The sequence below is a fragment of the Paroedura picta genome, chromosome 5, assembly GCF_049243985.1.
Source record: "Paroedura picta isolate Pp20150507F chromosome 5, Ppicta_v3.0, whole genome shotgun sequence".
Classification (NCBI taxonomy): Eukaryota; Metazoa; Chordata; class Lepidosauria; order Squamata; family Gekkonidae; genus Paroedura; species Paroedura picta.
Genome location: NC_135373.1, coordinates 87,357,145 through 87,378,170, shown reverse-complemented (window position 1 = coordinate 87,378,170; position 21,026 = coordinate 87,357,145). Strand labels below are relative to the sequence as shown.

Genomic DNA, 21,026 nt, shown 5'->3' with positions numbered 1-21,026 from the left:
AGGATTCAAGATCATGTTCAATATGAGCCATCCTGGCCAATCGGTGACAACTCAGAACATTTGAAGGCTAGTAGAGTTTTTCTTAATCCCACCCTGAACTTCTGAAAAGGTGCTAGCTGTAGGTGTCCATTGGTTACTACAGTAGAAATGGGTCATTGGTACCCAAAAGATACTCTTTGACATAAGGATGATTGAACCATCTGTTTTAACATATATTCACACACTGGCTACTCTTTGGTTGATCCAATATTAAAATTACAATTGTCACCCCACTTACTACATGCTGGAAAGTCATCCCTCCAATCTCGTACTGGGTAACCTGCATGTGAACACGATCTTGCATATTCTGTCACTGCTCGGCAGTAAGTGTCATCATTATCCATTCTGAAATGACGAAATTAATCCAGGGTTGTTGAATCCTGATCTTTTAATCTAACCCCACAGATTTCATCAAAGATGTATACAAGCATACAGTTTTATAGCAAGACAGATTGAAAAACAAAATCCAGGCATTGGACAAGATTTTATTTCACTGAGTAAGGCATTTCTGCTCTGCACTCTTAACCAAATGTCCACATGACTGCTTACAACAATTAAAAACAATATAAAGCAGTAAAAGAATTAAAAAAAAACATGAAGAGTATAGAATCGTGGAATAATAGAGTTGGAAGGGGCCTCATAGGTCATCTAGTCCAACCCTTGCACTATGCAGGACACTCACATCCCTATCGCTCACCCACTGTCACCTGCCACCCCCTTAAGCCTTCATAGAATCAGCCTCTTTGCCAGATGGCTATCCAGCCTCTGTTTAGAAATTTCCAAAGATGGAGAACCCACCACCTCCTGAGGAAGCCTGTTCCATCTTCAAGTATTTAAAAGGGTGCAATATGAAGGATGGAGCAGAATTGTTCTCTCTTGCCCCAGAGGGACAAACCAGAACGAATGGGATGAAATTAATTCAATAGAAATTCCATTTAAACATCCGGAAGAAGTTCCTGACAGTTAGAGTGGTTTCTCAGTGGAACAGGCTTCCTCGGGAGGTGGTGGGTTCTCCATCTTTGGAAATTTTTAAACATAGGCTAGACAGCCATATGACAGAGAGGTTGATTCTGTGAAAGTTCAAGGGGGTGGCAGGTTACAGTGGATAAACGATAGGGTTTTGAGTGAACTGCATAGTGCAGGAAGTTGGGCTAGATGACCCAGGAGGTCCCTTCCAACTCTATAGAATCATAGAATCATAGAGTTGGAAGGGGCCATACAGGCCATCTAGTCCAACCCCCTGCTCAACGCAGGATGAGCCCTAAGCATCCTAAAGCATCCAAGAAAAGTGTGCATCCAACCTTTGCTTGAAGACTGCCAGTGAGGGGGCAGTCTCTATGATTCTATGATTCTATTCTATGAAAGGTCTACACTACTAAAGGCTAGTCCAGTTCTCTGAGATCTCAGAAGCTAAGCAGGGCCACTCTGATTAATATTTGGATAAGAGACTACTGAGGAATTCTGGGATCATTATGCATATGAAGGCAATAGCAAACCACCTCTGTTCCCCACTTGCCTTGGAAAACCCTACTGGGCTGCCAAAGATCAGCTGCAACTTGGTGGCACCTTACACACATTATAGACCATTAACATTCTTTTGCCAAAGGCCACCGCTCCCTGTCAACATAGGAACTATAGCATGGAACGTTATATAGGGAAGGGGTATTTTCCTGGCCCTGGACACTTCCCAACCTGATAGAATTGAACCAGCAGGAAAAGCATTTATTTCCAGGTAGAAGAGAAAACCATAGGCTGCTCTAGCAGGAGCAGTGGTACTTTCAGCATCCAAGTTAATTTTACATGATGGGTGAGGCCCCTGGCTTAGAGAGCTTCACACATCCATTAAGCATCACCTTCGGGCTTAGGCAAAACCACAGTGGTAGATCCATTCACTGTAACCAGTTATTCAAAACATTTTAACTATCCTACATAGTTATGACTTACTGAATGTCATTCACAAGACGGGGGGGGGGGGGAACCAGAAACTATATAACACCCATAGAAGACAAATAAATGCTTATACTTACTGACAAAGGTCATTCATACAGCTGGAAATATAGGGGTATGGATCTATGCTTTGGTGGCAGCTGAGGAAAGGAAACTGCAAGAGTATTTGGCACTTGACGTAGATGTTCTGAACACAAAAGAATACATTTTGTAGTAGTGGATATATGCTTCATCACATTTTTCCCAGTTGACTGGATGCTTTCACTGCAGTGCAACTGACATAACTCTCCCCACCATGTCACCTTTTAAAACGAAACTTGTCATTGTATTTTGATGTTGGTCCTATCCCAACAAAGTTTACATGGCCAATATTGGTTGCCACAGATAAGAACTCAACAGCTTTTCCCCTCATCATCTCAAAGTCTTTATAGTTAATGTGAGACAAAATAAGCTGACACAAACCAAGATCCATGCAAATCCCAACTGCATATTGGGTACCATATACATTAGCATGACCAATCTTTTGTGGAGCTCTTAATATTTCATTGTTAATTGCTCCTGTCTTTTGTGTTTTAGTCTAGCAGCCAACTTGTTTGCTCATTTGAACAGAAAGATGACACAGAAATTTACAAAATACATGAAATAAAGTTCAGAATCAGAAGACCTTTACTGGCATATAATGAAATAAAGTTAAGTAATTTCATCACTTGTATTTCTTCAAAACATTTAAGGAGTTAGCACCCCTGATAATCAGATTATTCTTCTAGACCCACCTACTTGGCCTACACAGATGGCTTTGCATAAATAAATGAATAGGTAATTAGCTTACCTCATAAGACTCTGAATCAATAGAGCATGGACTGGGAAAATCAGAGGCAGTTGGTACACAAGTAGCATCATCTGGCATTTGCACAGACCAACTGTTGGCAAACTTGGCAATATCTTCTTGATAGTCACCTACATCAGAGAATATTTAAAAATATCATTTGCCACGCGAACTAGTAATATCTTGTCGGTACAGAAGTGGAACATTGCAAAGGTTTTTATTTCAAAGGGGGGGGGATTTGAAATGAACTTGCACCCTCCTGCAACAATGTTAGAGTGGGTTGCTACAACCAAACAACAGGAATTGTGCACGACAGAACAGTCATGAAATCCTCAAGCATACAGAGATGGGCATCTTCTCCCTCAAAAGGTCTCTCTTAGCAGTCTTTCCTCCCAACCTGGCGAGGGTGGGGAGAGTGAACATCTGCCCTTCTGTTTTTTTCAATGAACTAATATAGAGGCTACCAAGGATGTGAAACATGCAGCAGATCTAAGGACTACTGTCATTAGAGCTAAACACATGATCATTTGCTATCCTGCCTTTTCTCCCCTTCTCCTCTCAGCAAACCTCTAAGGTAGGCTGACAACTGATTTAGTGATTCATGGCTGAACCAAGATTTTCTCCCAAATAAAGTTGCCAGGGCCCCCCTGGCAAGGGATGGTCAGATGCCCGTTGAGAAACTCCTGGTAATTTGGGGATAGAGTTTGGGGGGGGGACCTCAGTGGAGTACAATGCCATAGAGTTCACTCTTCACAGCATCTGTTTTCTTCAGAGGAACTGATGTCTGTAATCTAAATATGAGGTATAATTCCAGGGGATCCTCAGTTCACACCACTACTCCCAAATCTTCCAATCCTAGGCTGACATGCTAACCGCCATAACCACACAGGTTCTACCTTTGTAGCAATTGATAAAATGTTGCTAGCATCTATCATTGGCGTAATTGTTGGCTGCAAAAATCTGTAACTGGCATTCAGTCATGTTCTGAGTGAGGAAGTACTCCCTCATAAAAACTCATCCAGTATATTGTGAGCAAATTGTTAATTGTGTGTGCTAAACTACTAGTACTCCTCCACTGGAAGATCCAGATGATCTCTTCTCACATATCAACATGCCCAAGAGTTGAGTTCCTTTTTCTGAAAGCATCTACCATTTCAGAGTTAAGCCACTGGAAAGAGGGCTTTGTCCACAGTGGAATCTCAGCTATGAAATTTCTTCCTTGGGGAGGTTCATCTGGCACTTTAATTGTTAACACTGAGACTAAGCTATGACTGTTCTTTTTACTTGAGCTTTTAGCAATATGCAGCTACCTTTTAAATAATTTTTAGGCTTGCTGCTTATTCTGTTGTCTTTTCCAACGGGCCTTTAGAAATGCATAAATGCCATTGTAGAGACAGTTGCACATATATTTAGAGTCCAGTGGCATCTACATTCCATTATACTACTCATAGTTACATTACAATCTACTTGTTCAAACCAATTATTCCAATAAAGAGATAAATTAAAATACAGAGGACATTAGGCCACAACAACAACAGCCTGGCACCCGTGCTGCTGCTGAGCATGACCAGCACTCCTCCTGCTGCTCCCCAGCAGGCATGAAGTAGTGGGTGGACTGGAACAGGCCAGATGGTGAGCTAGGCTCATGGTACTGGCAAGCATGGCTGACCCGCCTCCTACCACTCCCTTGTAAGTGGGTGGAAGTGTTAGGACCACAGCAGCCCAGCCACCAAGCAGGACTATCAGGGCTGGCCCTGCCAAGTATGGTCAGAGAAGACCCCCAGGGACAAAACAGCCCAGGCAATCAAGCAGGGCTGCTGGAGCTGGCCCTCCACCCACTGTACCAGCTTACCTTCGGTGTCTTGCCACAGACTGTCTTGCCATCCTGGTAAATGGCTGCAAACAGCAGGAAGGAGGAAGAGGGGGGAAAGGTAGACCAGCAATTGGACCTGAGTGAGGGTGTGCCCTCTCCCTATTGAGTGCATATCTCCAACTGAGAGCCCATCAAGCAGAATTTTGCCCTGGGCTTTGTAACATTCAGTATGTCATTGGAAGTACACACACTTTTTGAAATGTTCTCATGATTACAAGGGGTCAGGATCCCAAAAGAATTGTTTTTACATATATGCCAGAATTATTTGCTTACTGTTTTGTAATAAGAAATCATCTGACATATCACTATTATAGTTTCCACACAGACCACATGTTTTTCCTTTGTGCTCTTCTGTTAGTTTAATGTAAATTCCAGAATTTCCATCCCAAGCTAGGGAAAAGCCAAAGGTAGACTTCACAAGAATGTAATCTGCTAATCGTTCAATGAAAATATTTCCAATTGTCTGAGGCAACATCAACCTAGAAAAATAAATGGAATCCTAATTAACAGATAAAAAATCAGCAGTATATTCTGCCACCTTTAACTAATTTGTTATATATTCTATATTCTCTGTATAAATGTGCTTTATATAGTGTGTGGTATTATACAGAGATAGAGCACTCATTCATAGAAATTACTTTGCATTGGAACTACCAGGTCCATTCCACATGACTTTAATATAGCACTAGTCTTGCATTTTGTTTTCTCCACTAAAACTACGTTCCACATGACGTCATGAGCAATCTGCAACACTCCTGCAACACTAGCGCAAAAATCGCTTTGTTGTAGCGATTTCCGGGGAATCGGGAAAAGTGGATTCACCCTCAGAAAATTGCTACATCCCTGCCAACAACCTGCAACACTTGCAAAAAAGACCTGTGCATTCTCAATGTAGCGGTTGCAACAGTCCCTCCCCCCGGCTCTCTCCTCCGAACTTCCGGTGAAGCGATCGCCATTTTTTTTCCCTCGGAGCGAGCGGGGAAAGCAACGAACTAGCGAGGCTTCATTCACCCAGCGAGGCTTCTCCGGCTACAGTCCCTCCACAGAAGTGCTTTAAAGCTCCCCTAAGTCCCCAAGCACAACACAGCCTCCGGTTTGCCAGTTCCCTTTAATTTCTGCCAAAAATCGCGCCCATGCGGGGGGGGGGATTTTTTTTTCACTCGGGGGAGCATGGTAACAATGACTCGCCAGCTCATACGCCAGCTAGATGGGTCTCTACATTAGGAAGAATCAAGGCATATTCGTTGAAACGTGTGTATGTTTCTTTTAAACTGTGCTTAAAGGGAAAGGGACTTTTCGGGAGCATGATAACAACCGCCCATTGGCTGTTCGTTTGATTGATGGCCAGGGGCGGGAACAAGCACAGAAAAAATTGCTTCCTTTCTAGCGATTCCTGCAAGACCGGAAACCTGTGGGCAATGAATGAGACGTTACTGGATTCCACTATAAATGAAGGTATACGGAACGCCGAGATTCCACTATTTAAAATATCATTATTGCTTTGTGAAACCAATTGGCAACATTGGTCCTTGTGCGGAATGGGCCCCAGTTTTTTCACTGTGCAAGATGGAGGAGTGCAATCTTGCCCAGTCTCCTCATTACAACCGCACATGCATTATTATCTATGCAGGTCCTATGATCCCCAGTACAGCCTTTTAAGGATTCTCCTCCACCTGGCACCTCCTCCACCTGGCAAGTACATTGGTAGGATTCAGCTGTATTTATATACGCAATTAATGAAACACAAAATATAACCAAAATATACCGGAATAGATTCTTAATTATTTTTGCCCTCCGTGCAAATATTAACAGAAATTTCCATAATCCATATGTGTTTAACAATTTAGTTTAAAATACTACAACTAATAAAGTACCTCTATAGTTGAAATATAACTATAACCTTATATTTCCTATATCAAATTTTATTATTATTGTTATTATTATTATTTTTTGTGGCTGTCAAGTTACAGTTGCCTTATGGTGACGCTGCAAGATTTTCAAGGCAAAAGAATTTTAGATGTGGACTTCTGTGGTGATCTTCCATCTAAACAGCAACCAGGGCTGACCCTGCTTAGCTTCCAAGAGCTAACAATATCTGAATAGCCTAGACTGCTTTATTGCCTATTACCTGTTTTGGGGAAAATAACAGAAATGATACATCCCTGACATTCCATTTCTACTAAAAGAACTTCAGAAACACTTTTTGAATATTTACCTGACTCTGCCTTTTTTAACTTCATGTCCCAATATGCGTATTTCATCCTGATTTAAAAAGAACAGGCTGATGGAGCGCAAGCAAGAGTACACAGAACCAACGCAATGTGGGCTGTTATTAATCTTAAAGGGAGAAGAAACAGGGAAATATTAATAACAAGTACATGCTTTTGTTCCGTACATGCATGCAGTGGCATAATCATCTCGTTTTCTGATTATGACAAATGAGAACAGGAGGCAGGGAAACCTTCCACACTGCATTTCATATTCAGATACAAATATGCCAATGCACAATGTGGATTTATTGTATTGTTATGCTGAGAACAAGTCAATTACAACTTTTCTACTGGTGGGGGTAGAAAGGCCTATCAAGCCACAGCTGACCTATCTACATTTTAAAAAGGGATAAGAAATGTAGGAAAATAGAACAGTCCAGGAGGAAATCTTTATAATGGAACATGACTGTCATAGGGATGCCAGCCTCCAGGTGAGAGCTGGAGAACCCCTGGAATCACAGCTCATCTCCACACCACAGAGATCAATTCCCCTGGAGAAAGAGGATGCTTTGTAGTGTTGTCTACTGCAATATGTATCACTTGTAACACCTTATACTTTTTATCATAGACCTGACAAAGGGAATTTTGATTCTTCAAAGCTTATACCTGAAAAATCTTCTTGGTCTCTAAGGTGCTGCTAGCCTCCAATCTAGCTTTTATACCTTGTAATAATTCCACTTCCTGCATTTCTTTACAGTATACTTTGCTTTAGACTGTTTATTGCACTGTGTTTTCTCAATCTCTAATGCTAGTTCTGTTCCTGTTCATTGATTGTCTTATCCTGTTTGGTTGTGGTGGTTTAATTACACTGTTTGATTCTACCACTGTTCAGTCTGCAATCCATCTCAAGTTTCAGTGGGAAAAAATTTAAAGAATTATAAGCATAGCAGAGGAAAAAATTGGGACACACTCTGGTATATTGTACAGAGCAGTGGTCCGCAACCTTTTACAGGCTGCGGACCTGTGGCACCGGGGAGGACAATTGCCCGGCCATGGAGCCGCGCATGCGCCATGCGCGGCCGAAATCGGCTTTTGCAGCCGATTTGCTTGCAGCCTGGGAAGTTTCTTACTCTGGGGGGGCGGGGAGAGGGAGCCGCGGCCCAGTGCCAGGGCCTTCGCGGCCCGGCACCGGGTCGCGGCCCGGTGGTTGGGGACCACAGGTACAGAAAAAAGAGAGTCACAGGTAGGAGGAGGCCTTCACAACTGTGGAAGATAATGGGAAAGAAAACCTATAGGTGCATTTCATAGTGTACGCCTAGGACACATAGGTTAATTAGGCATTAACACTTGGACAACATGAAAAAGTTCAAATTTCTCTCTCCTTTTTTGTGTAGTTCTAGGTCATAAAAGGAATCCTGTTTTCATTTGGCTTCCAAACTGGCCAGTGGATGGGACTATAAATACAAATATATGCCTGGCTTTGCTACCATAAACACACAGGTTTACAAGCACAAAAACAGTCGCCTCTCACTCCATCCCACGCTTCATCTGTACCAGCTTGCTGGAATCTGTGCAGAGCAATTATGTAGGAATCTTTTACAGGAAATGGAAGAAAAAGGAAGGATGCACTCTATATCCCACTCTTAAGAACCTAGCTCAAGAGGCAGCCTTACCCATACAGTGTACTGAGGCTCTAGATCACTGCAGTCTTTCACAAAAATATATGAACAATTTCCTGGGAAGTAATAGTAGATGCCATCAAATGTTTCAAAGTGATGCTGCCCCCATGATTTGCAAATGCCATCTCTGTCTTTGCCGGAATTTGGAACTGGTGATAGTAAAACAGATATTGATGAGTAAGCTTAACAGAAACCTAACACGACACATGTCATAGAGCCAAAATCTATTCCATAAACCATGTTTTCAAAATGACAGATTAAAAACCAGAATCATAAACCTGCATGATTTAAATAAATTACTTTTGCAGAATGCAGGCCAAGATATACGTGTTCCAATCCAAATCAGTAATTCATTTGCAAGGTAAATAACTTGGCATTTCCTCTGGTATTGTTCCCCCTACCAAAGTGGCACCCACTGTCTGTTTAAAGCAAGTTTGCTGTTTCAGGAGTGAGACCTATTGCAGAAAAAGACATATAACAAAGTTGTGGTTGTGGCTTTGCACAAAAATTTCTTCTTTTGTTTGCCACGGAACCAAAGAATATGGATTCAAGATAGAACAGAAGCTAGAAAGTATAGTGGGAGAAAAAAATTACATGTGCTGAAAAAATACATATGCTGAATGTTGCCTGAAGGCAAAGAAAGCTCATCCCTTCAAACTTAACCTAATGCTTGGGGTAAAGTACAATTAATTTAAAAAGGATTCATAATGCTGGCTGAATGCATTGTTTTTTTTAATCCTCCTTGTAGCTCAATGACAAAGATGACTAAAAATAAATTTTAATGCAACAGGGTAGAGGCTGGTCTATTTAGCAAAGTATTCATATGCAATGACCTCATCAGGGAAATTCAGCAGTATTTAGGATACCACTGTAAATCCTGTGGGGCAGGCTGACATGGCATACAGTTAGAATAATCCCTGGCTCAGTGCTCAAACAGCTGCACACAACTGATTTACCCAGGGCAACAATCCCATCACCACATTTAAAACAGCTTTCACTTCTGTACTAATCCAGGTACTATTATATGCTAGTGGACTCTGATTTTATTATGTAAAACGGGTTTGCCTCAAAGATAAATATGATTAAAATGCAAGTTTATTGTGGTAATAAACCACCAAACACAAATCTATGCACCGTGTTCTAGTCAAAATTCAAGCCACAGCCGCTAGTTGGAGTAAATGGCAGAAGTAATACAGGTGCTATTGTTTTAACATTTTCCCCAACATCTCATCTTATTAGAACATTCAGTTTAGCCTAACACACTGACACTTACCAGTTTGGCACCTTTCACCCTGTGCCTGGAATGTCTCACAGTCACATGCTCCAGCCTCTGTGCAAATGGCTCCATTAAGGCATTCTAGAGAGCAAGAACCTACATAGCAAAAACAGTCAATTGTTCAAGAATTAAGCTGTACTAGAATAGTAATCATATTGGATCCACTGTAATCAACTTTTAAAAAAAGAAGCTACCTTTCTTATGAAAAATGTTAGCCAAAATAATAAACATTATTTCATACATTTATTCTGATGTTCAGAGAGAAAAAACCCAAGCCAAAAGTCTACTTCTCCCTCTGAAAGGTTTCATGAGGAAGTTAAATCCTTTTGTTTTCAGAATAGCATGGAGCTACAAGGTTATCAAGTGCATTCATTCCACACTAAGTTGAAAATATATATATATACACACACACTAGGGGCAAAGCCGTTGTATCAAAGAATACAACGGGCGCTAGAGCTTGGCAGTGGGAAGAGGAAGGGGAGGAGTTGTCCAGTCTGTAAGGGCATAGGGTTGAATGTGTGTGTTGTGTGGGAGGTTGTGGTGGCGTGGTGGCAAATGAGGCCATGGGTGTGGTGTAGATATGGGTGTCAAGAACCTGTGGTTTGGAATGTTTGTGTGGGAGAGGACTGACCTTTGGGAATTGTGGCATAGTGGTTACACATGAGCTTTCCAGAGCCATGTCCTCAGATATGTGAAGGATAAATCAGACTGGAGACCCTTCTTAGGGGAAGATTACATGGCAACCAATTCCTCCCAGTTCTGCATCATTTCCCTTCTTGTGTGAATTAGGCCACAGACACCGAAATGCCCCTCTGCCCTAATACACATGGGGTAGTCACAGTACACAGGTGTCCACCCTGTTCCTTCTTTTCCATTTTTTCACTGTTGATAAAATCTTATGTGGCCACATGCTTCTTTCATGGTTGCTCCTTAGAAGAAGAATGGATTTTTGTACCCTATTGTTTACTACCCAAAGGAGTCTCAAAGCGGTTCACAAACACCTTTTCCATTTGTCTCTCCACAATAGTCAACCTGTGAGGTATGTGGGGTTGTGAGAGGTCTGAGAGAACTGGGAATGGGCCGCAGTGACCCAACAGGCCTCAGGTGTCTCAAAGCATTTTCCAATCATCTTCCCTTCCTTTCCCTCTGACTATTTAGTTTCAGGCTGTAAGTATTTATTTAGATCTTCCTGCACTTTCCAGACTCACAGGACTGATGCTGGTCTGCCTGTTTGTGCCCCAGAATACAAGCAGTTGCTGGTAAGAGCTGGACATAGCCCATAGCCCAGGAGGGACACACCTGCACCACTCCCTCCCAACTGCAGCAAAAATGGCTCCTTTGAAGGCTGGACTCTGAGGCATTGTACGATTTTGAAGTCCCACCTCCAAACCTCCAGGAATATTTCCAACCTTGGGGTAGCTAACGTCCAGGTGGAGCCTGGAGAGCTCCTGGAATTACAGCTCACCTGCAGAGTATAAAGATCAGCTCCCCAGGTAGAAAGGGCTACTTTGGAGAGGGTTGTGGTAGAGAAGAAACATTTAAGGCTTCCCACACAGGTTGTTGTTGTTGAATTGAAAGACTTGAGGCCTACTGCACAGGGTTGTTGTGCAGATGAAACAGGAGACAAAAAAAACAGTGTCATCTGCAGAATAACGCTGTGCAGTGGCCTCAAATCTGCAGAGAGTTGCAAAGAAGAAAGACACATGGCTTGGCTGTGTCTAACCCCCGGCCAGAGCAGTATTTTAAGTAAAAAGGGGCTTTTCTGTGGCCTCTCTGTTAGCCAACTGTTTGGCAGAAGAGGAAAGTCCCCCCCCTCAAAATGAAGGCCCTCAGGCTCCCCTGCGTTGCTCTTGGAAAGGCCTCCTCCCCTCAGTCAGGGGCTGTCAGAGGCTCCTTTGCAGCAGGCCTGGAGGGGGGAGGGGGAGCACTCTGCAGCCTCCTGCCAGCTCTGTCAGGGTTCTGAGGCAATTTACAGTTGGACATGACAGTTAGGACAGCCTTGGGGTGAAAAGGGCTGGCGCAGCCTCTGTTCTCATCCCCCTTGGCAGCCCTGCTGACCTGATCTCCCTTTGGTGGTCAGGGGCAGACTGGCAGCCATTTCTCCAGATTGCCCCTGGCTGGATGGAATTTTGGCCTGTCCTGGTGAGGGGCCAATCGGAAGGCGCTTTGCACCTTCCGATTGGCCCCTCCACTTGTCAGTCCAGGGCCATGGGACCAATTGTTGCCCTTCCTCATCACGGACTGAGCCCACCCCAACACCCCTTACTGTTTTATTAAGAGGGAAAAGATATATATATTTCCTTCTTTTAAAAGAGTTCTTTCAGAAATAAAACAGATAGGAAAGCATAAGAACACTTGCGAATGCTAAAAACAATTCTATCCATCTGTTTAACCTATTACCTTATTATCTACCCCACCCCCTCATGAACTCATAGTTGTGTTTTATCCTCACAACAATTTTGTGAGGCAGATTACGTTGAGAGATTTTGTTTCGCCAAAAGTCATTCAAAGAGTTTCATGGTAGATTAAGGACTGGAACCTTAGTCGAGTACTCGAACTATTATCCCACATTAATATGCTGCCTCAAACTGCACTTCAATTGTGGCTTCACTGGGTATCTTTAATCAAGCTATTATTCCCTCAGCATTACTCCCTATCAGTAATGCATAGATAATATTAGATTCAGGTGGGTAGCCATGCTAATCTGAAGCAGCAAAACAAAGTTTGAGTCCAATGGCACCTTTAAAATCAATGCAGTTTAATTCAAGGTATAAGTTTTTGTGTGCACAGGACACTTCCTCAGACACAATGAAATTGGAATTACAAGTCCACATGTATAGGTAGCGGGTGACACGTAATTGAATACACAGCATAATTAAGAGGTTTGATAGATTGAAGGGCCTATTAGGAATAACAGTCATTCATTTCTGGGGAAAGAGTTGAACCCAAACAAATGATAAGCTTATGAACTTAGCTTGTTACTCCTTAGCTTGCCAGGTGTGTGAAGGACACATCTATTTTCAATTTTAAAACTGGAATAAAGCATCTGATCTCTCTCATCAAAACAAAGCAGTGGCTGGGGAGTTCCATCCTTTGTTCCCAGCCCAAATCCTATTCACAGTTTCATGTATTGTGTTGGATCCAGACTGAATTAAGAATTTCCATGCATTCCTCTTTTCTGATAATCTTGTGTTGTTAATCAGGATCCTCCGTCTTCCAAGAGTAACATTTCATGGAGATCAGTGGATTGTACAAGAGAGGGAAAGCGGGAAGCTTCATTCTGCCACTGAAAATTTTAGTCTGCATTTAACCCATACATGATTTACTCTGGTTTTAGATCTCCTTGATATTACAAGGACTGGTAAATGGTACTATTATCCTATTCTTGAAATGTCATTTACTTTACTGTTTTACCCTTCAGGTTCAAGACCTTAGGGAGAATTCTTACACCAAACCAGTGAGCCTGGAAATGCAAAGGTCCTAATTTAAAGACTTGTTGGCATGAGCTTTATAAATAGGATAATATTTAACCAGTTACATGACAAATATGTATCATTCCACCAATATCTTTTATCAGAGGCAACAATAACTTTTTACAGTACTAACCTCCTGATGAATTTTGATTTTCAGAAAAAGATTCGTTAACATGAGCTCCAGAAGAAACTTCTATAGTCTATCAGGGAAACAAAAGCAAAGTGTTCATGCCTCCATAACAGTGCAATCCTAAGGGTACTTTCCCAGTAGTATGTCCCATTCAACAGACCTTAATAGGATTCTGAGTAGACTTGTTTAGGATTGTGTTCTAAGCTTGGACCAATCATCTGTTGGAATCATTTTCTCTGATTTTTTTTGTATTTATGAAGAAAAACACTATTTCAGAAATCCATTCTTTGATTACGAAAAGATAGCATATTGTAGTAAATAGAATAAACATGACAGCCCCTTAAGAGGCCAACATTAAATACAGCAAACAAAAGTCACATGTAGCCATGTGCTACATAAGGTATAAGAGAAAAAGAAAGGTTTTGTTCCAGGAGTACTTATATTCACCAGCGTGAATAAGGCCCTCAGGGGCATTTGAGGCTCCAAAAGCACCCCCAGGTTCTATCCCTGTTTAAACAGAATCAATCCATCCAATCCAAATAGCTCTATTCCCTCAAGAACAATTGATTTCCCTATAACAACTACCAACTTGTCTGGATTTGGTTTGAAATTGTTAAAGCTTATTCACTTGACCATGGTATGTCAATATAGGTTTTCTGAATCTGAAATCACTTGACCATGTTCAGAAATAGCTGCCTTTAGAGGTTTTGATGAAAAATATATACCTGTAGACTTCAGGGGTGGAGCTGGGAGTGGCCAGGATTTGGGGTGGGGAGGGACTTCAATGAAATATAATGCTATGGTGTCCACCCTCCAAAGCAGCCATTTTTTCCAGGGGAACTGATCTCTGTTACCTGGAGATGAGCTGTAAAACTAGGGATCCCCATTTCCCACCACTGCATAAAGCTGATAATATAAGGGAGCCAAATGCTCTGGTCCTGCCTGGGGCAGGCAAGTAAGTTCTGCCAGTTTTTGCCTCATCACCCCATCCGCAGGTAGTGCAGTTAGGGATAAACCAGGTGGTGGGGCCCTTTTTTGCTTTCCAATTCACACTAACCACAACCAATTGTTAAAAACTAGTAAAAAAAGAATTATTTACTAGTTATATTGGGGGGGAGAACAAAAGAATTATGACCGTCAGACGTTCTTGGATAAAGTTTTCTGTTCCATCCCCAGAACACATAGAGAGAGATTAGTGATTATAAGAAAAAAAGAGAACACAGAAACAGCTTATGGTAGCCAGTTCATTAGTTTATGCATGGCTACCAGATTTTTTTCAATCTAGAAGGACAGACAGGAAAACAAACAGAACATGGAAACAAGGAATCAATATGAAAATTGAGACAATAGAAGAAATAACAGAATGGGGAGGAAAGAGAAGGAATGGAGGAACAGCATATAAGTCAGACAGAATAGAGACACAGGGCATAAAAGAAAAATAAATGGAGAAGAAACTAGATGGACTCTCATCATGGAATTGTTAAAGCTATTTTTTCTCTTTATTATAAGTTTTTGGAGCATCTTCAATGTATGTTATGTGTTCTCTGTAGGCAGATACACATTTATGTTTTTGGTATAATTTTCAAAAATTATTTTTTTGTCCTTCCTTGTGTGAGGTCATGGTACTGTACATTATTATTCTTTGTATGCCTGTATCATATATATGAATGAGTTTATTTTGGTTTTTTACAAGCTAATATGGCTAACTCCTCTGGAAATATTAGATAGAAACAAGGGGGCTTTCCGCATTAGTCCAAAATAGCACAATGGTTACTAATTGAAATCACTACAGTTTTGCCATTATGCACAACGTCGTTGACAATCTGCCACACATCTGAAACCGATCTGCAAAAAGCGCTTCTTTGTAGTGCTTTCAGGGAAATCCCAAAAAGTGGATTCACCCTCCGGAAAGCGCTACACTCCTGCAACCAATCTGCAACACTAGCGGGAAAGTTCTGTGCGTTACCATTGTTGTGGTTTCTACAAAGTCCCTCCCCCTGGCTCTCTCTCCTCTGATCTTCCGGCGAAGCGATCACCATTTTTTTTCTCCGAGCGAGCGGAGATCAACACACCGGCGAGCCTCCGTTTAGCCAGTGAGGCTTCCCCGTCTGCAGTCCCTCTGTTTACAGTCACTAAGCACAAGCAACACAGAAGCCCATTTGCTGATTTATTTTCCCTTTATTTTTCACACTGTTTTCGGCCGAAAATCGCGCCCGTGAGGGGGGGGGGATTTTTTTTTTCACTCGGGGGGAGCGTGGCAACGATGAAACAGCAGCTCAAACACCACCTGCTAGCTGGATGGGTCTCTCCGTTGCAACGAATCAACGCGTATTCGTTGCAACGGGTGTGTGTGTGTTTTTTTAAAAAAACCTTTCTTAAAGGGAAAGGGGCTGTTTGGGAGCATGCTAACGGCTGCCCATTGGCTGCTTGACGGCCAGGGGCGGGATGAGCTTGGCAATAGCGCTTCCTGGCTAGCGATTTTTGCCGAGACCGGAAGCCTGTGGGAAACGATAGAAACACAACTGGATTCCACTACAAAGGCAGGTATGCATAACGACGAATTCCACTATTTTAAATGGTGATTTTTCGTTCAACAAACAATTTGCTACATGGATCCCAGTGCGGAAAGCCCCAAGGAATTGGGATGCCATAGCTAAAATGTCAAAAAGGAAGAGAAAACAACCGAAGAACAGGACAAGAAGAGAGCAGGGAAGAGTTCTTGAAATAAGAAGGACCAATATTTCCTGAAATATCAAGTTCCTGAAACATCAAGGACTGAGGCAGTTTTGGTCAATGGACAGCCTATGAAGAACAAATACGTTTTTATTTGGTAAGAACACATACTTTATGATTTCTCAGGTTTGATACAGTCACCAAATACAATGGATTGTATTTCTAAGACAGAAAAAATGGTTGCAGTTGGGGAAATTGTTGAAAAGTATACTGCCAGGGCAATCCTAAAACTACTCCCCTCGGAGTAAACTGATTTAAGGAGACTTCAGTAGCATTGTGGGCAGACCTGATTAGGATTGCAGTGTTAATCCTAGACAGGGTTGTAAAAACTTGTCTTGATGTTTATGGCATTTATTATTTCTGAAGTTAGTACTATTGGAATATACAAAATCTCAAGTGTGTATGATTGAATATAGGGAATGTCCTGCAGGGGACATTAGAAGGCATGTATAGTTAGCATATTTAGGTCAGTAACTTCTTCATATTTTTCAAATAATCTCCTCTGAGTCCTGATTGACTCAACTGGAGACTTCCTGCTCCTTTGAGACTTCCTGTTCCACCCTGCATGTCTCCTGAACAGAACGAATCAGACAGAATGGATGCACAGGACAGTTCAAAAAGTTATTTCTCTATTCTTAATAAAACTATTTTATTCTTTTAAGCAACCTGGTGCTTTACCCTCTTTGCATATTCAAACGCTGCTTACAATTGGAACTTTCATTCATATTTGGAATACGATGGAAGTGAAGTGACTATTTCTTGTTTCTGCTAGAATCATTTGCTTTTCCTGCTCAAGGACATATAAGACAAAATGCTTCACAGAGGAGACTTTCCCATAGGAAGTAAGATATGACCCAAGTATAAGCAATCGTTGGAATTTCATGCACTTTTCTGGATTCTTGTACTACCTAGCTCAGGTAATTCACAACTATTTGTATACATTGAAACATATAGTGAAAGCTATTTGATGTCTGATCCCTTTTTCTCTGGGACATGACAAAGGTAACATCTGCTGCCTAGGGTTCAGATATCTCAAGAGAAGTGAGACACTGGACCAGGGGGAATAGTTTTCACAAGTCCAAATTCTATCCAGGGAACCCATTGTAAAGCTCAGTCAACGCCATCACAATAGGGTCATCGTTTGAAAAACAGCTCATCTACTGTTTCATGGTTGCACTATTTGCCAAGTACTAACAAAATTCCGAGGCTTTTTGTTTGCTATCATGGAAAGAGATAATAGTGAAAGACCCCTTTTTCCGCTTGATGTGCGTCACTCAGTTTGTTGGGGTGATTAATTCAAGAAGCGATTTGCAAAGAATGAATGAATGTAGGTCTGCATTTTGAGAATTGCAGGAAAACAGGTACGGAAAAGCTACTCCACCTCACCCCCTGACTTGCGATTTCCATTTCCATTCAGCTTTACAAAGACTTCATTGTGAGGATATCAAACTCCGCTTGCAGACCAGTAGGTGTGGGGATATGTGTCCCCCGCCCCCGTTCCTTTTGAGATATAACCTACCTTAGCTGCTAAGAGATCTCTTTTGTGACGAACTGCATTAAAGTCATTCCTGGAAGAAAACAAAAAGAATCTTGTACAATCAAAGGTTTGGAAGCTACCTGACTAGCCAGAGTCCCAAGAGAAAGGCATTTTTGCTCTGATTTCTCTCACTTTATCAAAGGCACTTTTTCTTGGATTAACTCTTTTTCACATTTGTTTGCCCTTTTCACATCTGCATTTGATGAAATGCATGAGAACCTAACTCTTTCATCCTGGATGTGAATTGGAGGATATTCCTATTGTTGTCTAAGTAAAACAGAATAAAGCACCAGATATATTAAGGCCCACAGAAAGCAAGATTAAAGGCCTGATAGTTTTGGGATATTTTTAAAGGAATTTGTACCCGTCAAGTACTAATCCCAACTTGACTGATCAGCACTGACCAAGGCTAGATATGGAAACCAGACTGCTGCATGAGTGTAGGTTTGGATTGGGCCTTTAAAAGCAAGTGAAATAAATTTCTTTTGGGAAGAGATACTCTGTGGGGGCTGCTCTTTGGGAAAGGTGTGCTTACGCAGGCCCCTCACAATGTTATTTCTGTGAAATTATTGCTAAAATGGTGCAATATGAAAATGTGCATCTGTTCATCAGAACAGCATAAGACTTTTCAAAGCATAGATGAAATGGGAGGGCTGTGGCTGAGTGGTACAACATCTTCTTGGCAAGCAGATGTTCCCAGGGTCAGTCTCTGGTACCTCCAGGTTAAAGGCTCAGACTGTAGATAATGGGAAAGACCTCTGCCAGAGACATAGAGAGCCGCTACCAGTCAGAGTAGACAATATCGGTCTGATTCAATGTAATTCAGCTTCACGTAAACTGCCTTTTTGCATGTGTGTGTAGGCTTATACTTCGAATAAAACTTTGTTGGTCTTAAAGACACTACTAGACTCAATCTGTGTTCTGAAAATAATTAGACATTCATAGCCCTTTCTCCATCCTTCTACATACAGATTTGGCAAGATTTTTTAAAGGGTTTTTTTGGTCTGAAGCAGCAGAACAAAGTTTGAGTCGAGTGGCATCTTTAAGACCAGCAAAGTTTTATTCAAGGCATATAAGCTTTCATGTGCAAGCACACTTCTTTGGATGTACAAGCACGTGAAAACTTATACCCTGAATAAAACCTTGTTGGTCTTAAAGGTGCCACTGGAGTCACTTTGGTCTGAACATAATTAGACACCCATAGCACTTCCCCCACGCTGCTACATACAGATTTGGCAAGATATTTTTTAAAAAACCAAAACCACCTTGCTTGTTTATGTGTAACAATACGTCTATTTTCCCCAAAACTACTATTTAGACTGAATTAACTGCTGCATGTTACATTTATACTATATCCTACCATCAGCTTAACATATTGCAATTTTAACATAGCTGTCTTTTTAATGCAGTTTTTGTTCCGATTCAATTCCGATTCAATAATACAATTCCCACTGTATTATTTTGAAAAAACATGCTTTCAAACATGCTGTATATTGCATTGTATGTCCATACTATTCAGAAGTGTTTTAATTTTTAAAAAATACCTTTCATTTTATCATTAATCCCCCCCCCCCAAATCATCAATTGCTGGCACAGCAAAAAATTAAAGGTTCCTAAGATAATCCCCCCTAAAGTTCCAGTACACCAGAGTAGTGTTACACAGGCTGTATATAGTATCATATATCTTGAAATGAGGAATGCAAACTCACCGTGGAGTTCCTTTCAAAAGAGAGAATTCACAGACAGATCCTATTAAATAAAAATGGGCAGAATGAATTTCAGTCACTTTATCATCTTCTATGGACTTTACTCCGAAGCCCAGCACATTAGTGTGTACTTTTAAAAACAAGAATGTGTCATACTCTTCTCAAAAAGACTAAACAAGAATTTCAGTGAAGTCTCATTCCAATAAAACATTTTTTTAAAAATGGAAGTTATTTGGAGTTTATTTGCACATTAAGCTTTACTTATGTAGAAGAGGCCAGTCTTGTAAAAAGACTGGTTTTCAAATATAGTTTTGTGTTTAAGACCCTCTCAGTACCGACTCATTAAACTGTCCTGAGATCATATTATTAGTATGATAGATGAACATTTCAACAACATCCAAGAATTATTCTGTAGTGAGTCAAACATTAAGGGCCATATGCAAAGCTCAGAGGAAAAAAGCCCATGTAGCAGAACAACCAGAAAAAAAGATTTGTTTTTAAACCAAAATGTTTGTTTGGATTCCTTTTTTAAATGAATTAAAGTCTAAATGCAAAAGTTGACAGAATAGCACTTTTTCCCCCCACCAATTTTTTAAAGGAGCAATAGTAGTTTCAAAGGAAAGGAAACAATGATGATGAATGCAATACTTTTCAAATAAATAACAAAACAAGAAATCAAAATCTTACCTTCAAAGGAAAACAGCAGAAAGTGAACACAAATTATGTTCCAAGGTATCATGAAATTGACTTTTCTCACAATGTTCATTTCAATCTAGCTTCCTAAAATGGAAAGTATCCAGATTGTGTCTCTTAGCTATGATGGCATCTTAATAGTGAATGTTCTTCTTTGCAAATTTGCTAGATGCGGTTTAAAAAATGAAAAACAAGCAAAATGGAGTTTCCTTGCTACCATCAGGTTTGTTTGAGCTTTGGAAATGCTGCATGCAACGTTTTGGCTGGATTTCTCTCATTAGTAATGCATGGTAGCTCCTTACCTGAGTCAGTATTAGTTACACAAGAATAGACGTTTCTACTCCTCCTTTGGACTGAATCAAACCTTTATAGTGCTTGGGGACAGTGGCATAGAAAGAAATCTCTCTGTCCCATCATATTTGAGGGATCATTTTCCATTTATCTGCTTTGAAGAAAACAGGGATCCAGATTTCCTGTTTTTTCTTCATTTTTTCTGGCAGGTGCAATTTAAAGTTCAAACATCCAGCAACTTCAATAGCAAGGGCTTCAATGAATGTCAGGTGGGTAACCGTGTTGGTTTGAAGCAGCTGAACAAAGTCTGAGTCTAGTAGCACCTTTAAGATTTATATTCGATATAAGCTTTCATCTGATATTATATCTGAAGAAGTATTCTTGCTCACAAAATCTTACATTTTGAATAAAACTTTGTTGGTCCTAAAGGTGCCACTGGATGTAAACTTTATTCTAATGACTTTCAGGTATGTTTCAATTTTTAACTGTTTACTTGGTGTTTAAAAAAATCAAAAGATTGTTCACAAATTATCGAATTTTCTTAATTTTCTTAGATTTGTGTCTTGGAGAAGCTTAGAATAGTTCTTTTCATTCATTGCCTTTCTTGATATTC

At 40.9% G+C, this 21,026-nt stretch overlaps 1 protein-coding gene across 2 annotated transcripts in view; it reads right to left on the bottom strand.

Annotated features, from left to right (window-relative positions):
- OTOGL (otogelin like) overlaps positions 1 to 20,724 on the bottom strand; it is a 114,698-nt gene extending 93,974 nt beyond the window's left edge. For both annotated transcript variants that reach the window (XM_077338903.1, XM_077338904.1), the window contains exons 1-11: positions 20,117 to 20,724; positions 19,433 to 19,472; positions 17,706 to 17,754; positions 13,457 to 13,523; positions 9,848 to 9,946; positions 8,569 to 8,723; positions 6,901 to 7,022; positions 4,959 to 5,164; positions 2,816 to 2,943; positions 2,067 to 2,173; positions 278 to 384 (exon numbers count right to left, since the gene is read on the bottom strand). In XM_077338903.1, the coding sequence (XP_077195018.1) occupies positions 278 to 384; positions 2,067 to 2,173; positions 2,816 to 2,943; positions 4,959 to 5,164; positions 6,901 to 7,022; positions 8,569 to 8,723; positions 9,848 to 9,946; positions 13,457 to 13,523; positions 17,706 to 17,754; positions 19,433 to 19,472; positions 20,117 to 20,195 (1,159 nt within the window). In that variant the 5' untranslated portion in view covers positions 20,196 to 20,724. The remainder of the gene's footprint in view (positions 1 to 277; positions 385 to 2,066; positions 2,174 to 2,815; positions 2,944 to 4,958; positions 5,165 to 6,900; positions 7,023 to 8,568; positions 8,724 to 9,847; positions 9,947 to 13,456; positions 13,524 to 17,705; positions 17,755 to 19,432; positions 19,473 to 20,116) is intronic.
- Between the last annotated feature and the right edge of the window lie 302 nt (positions 20,725 to 21,026).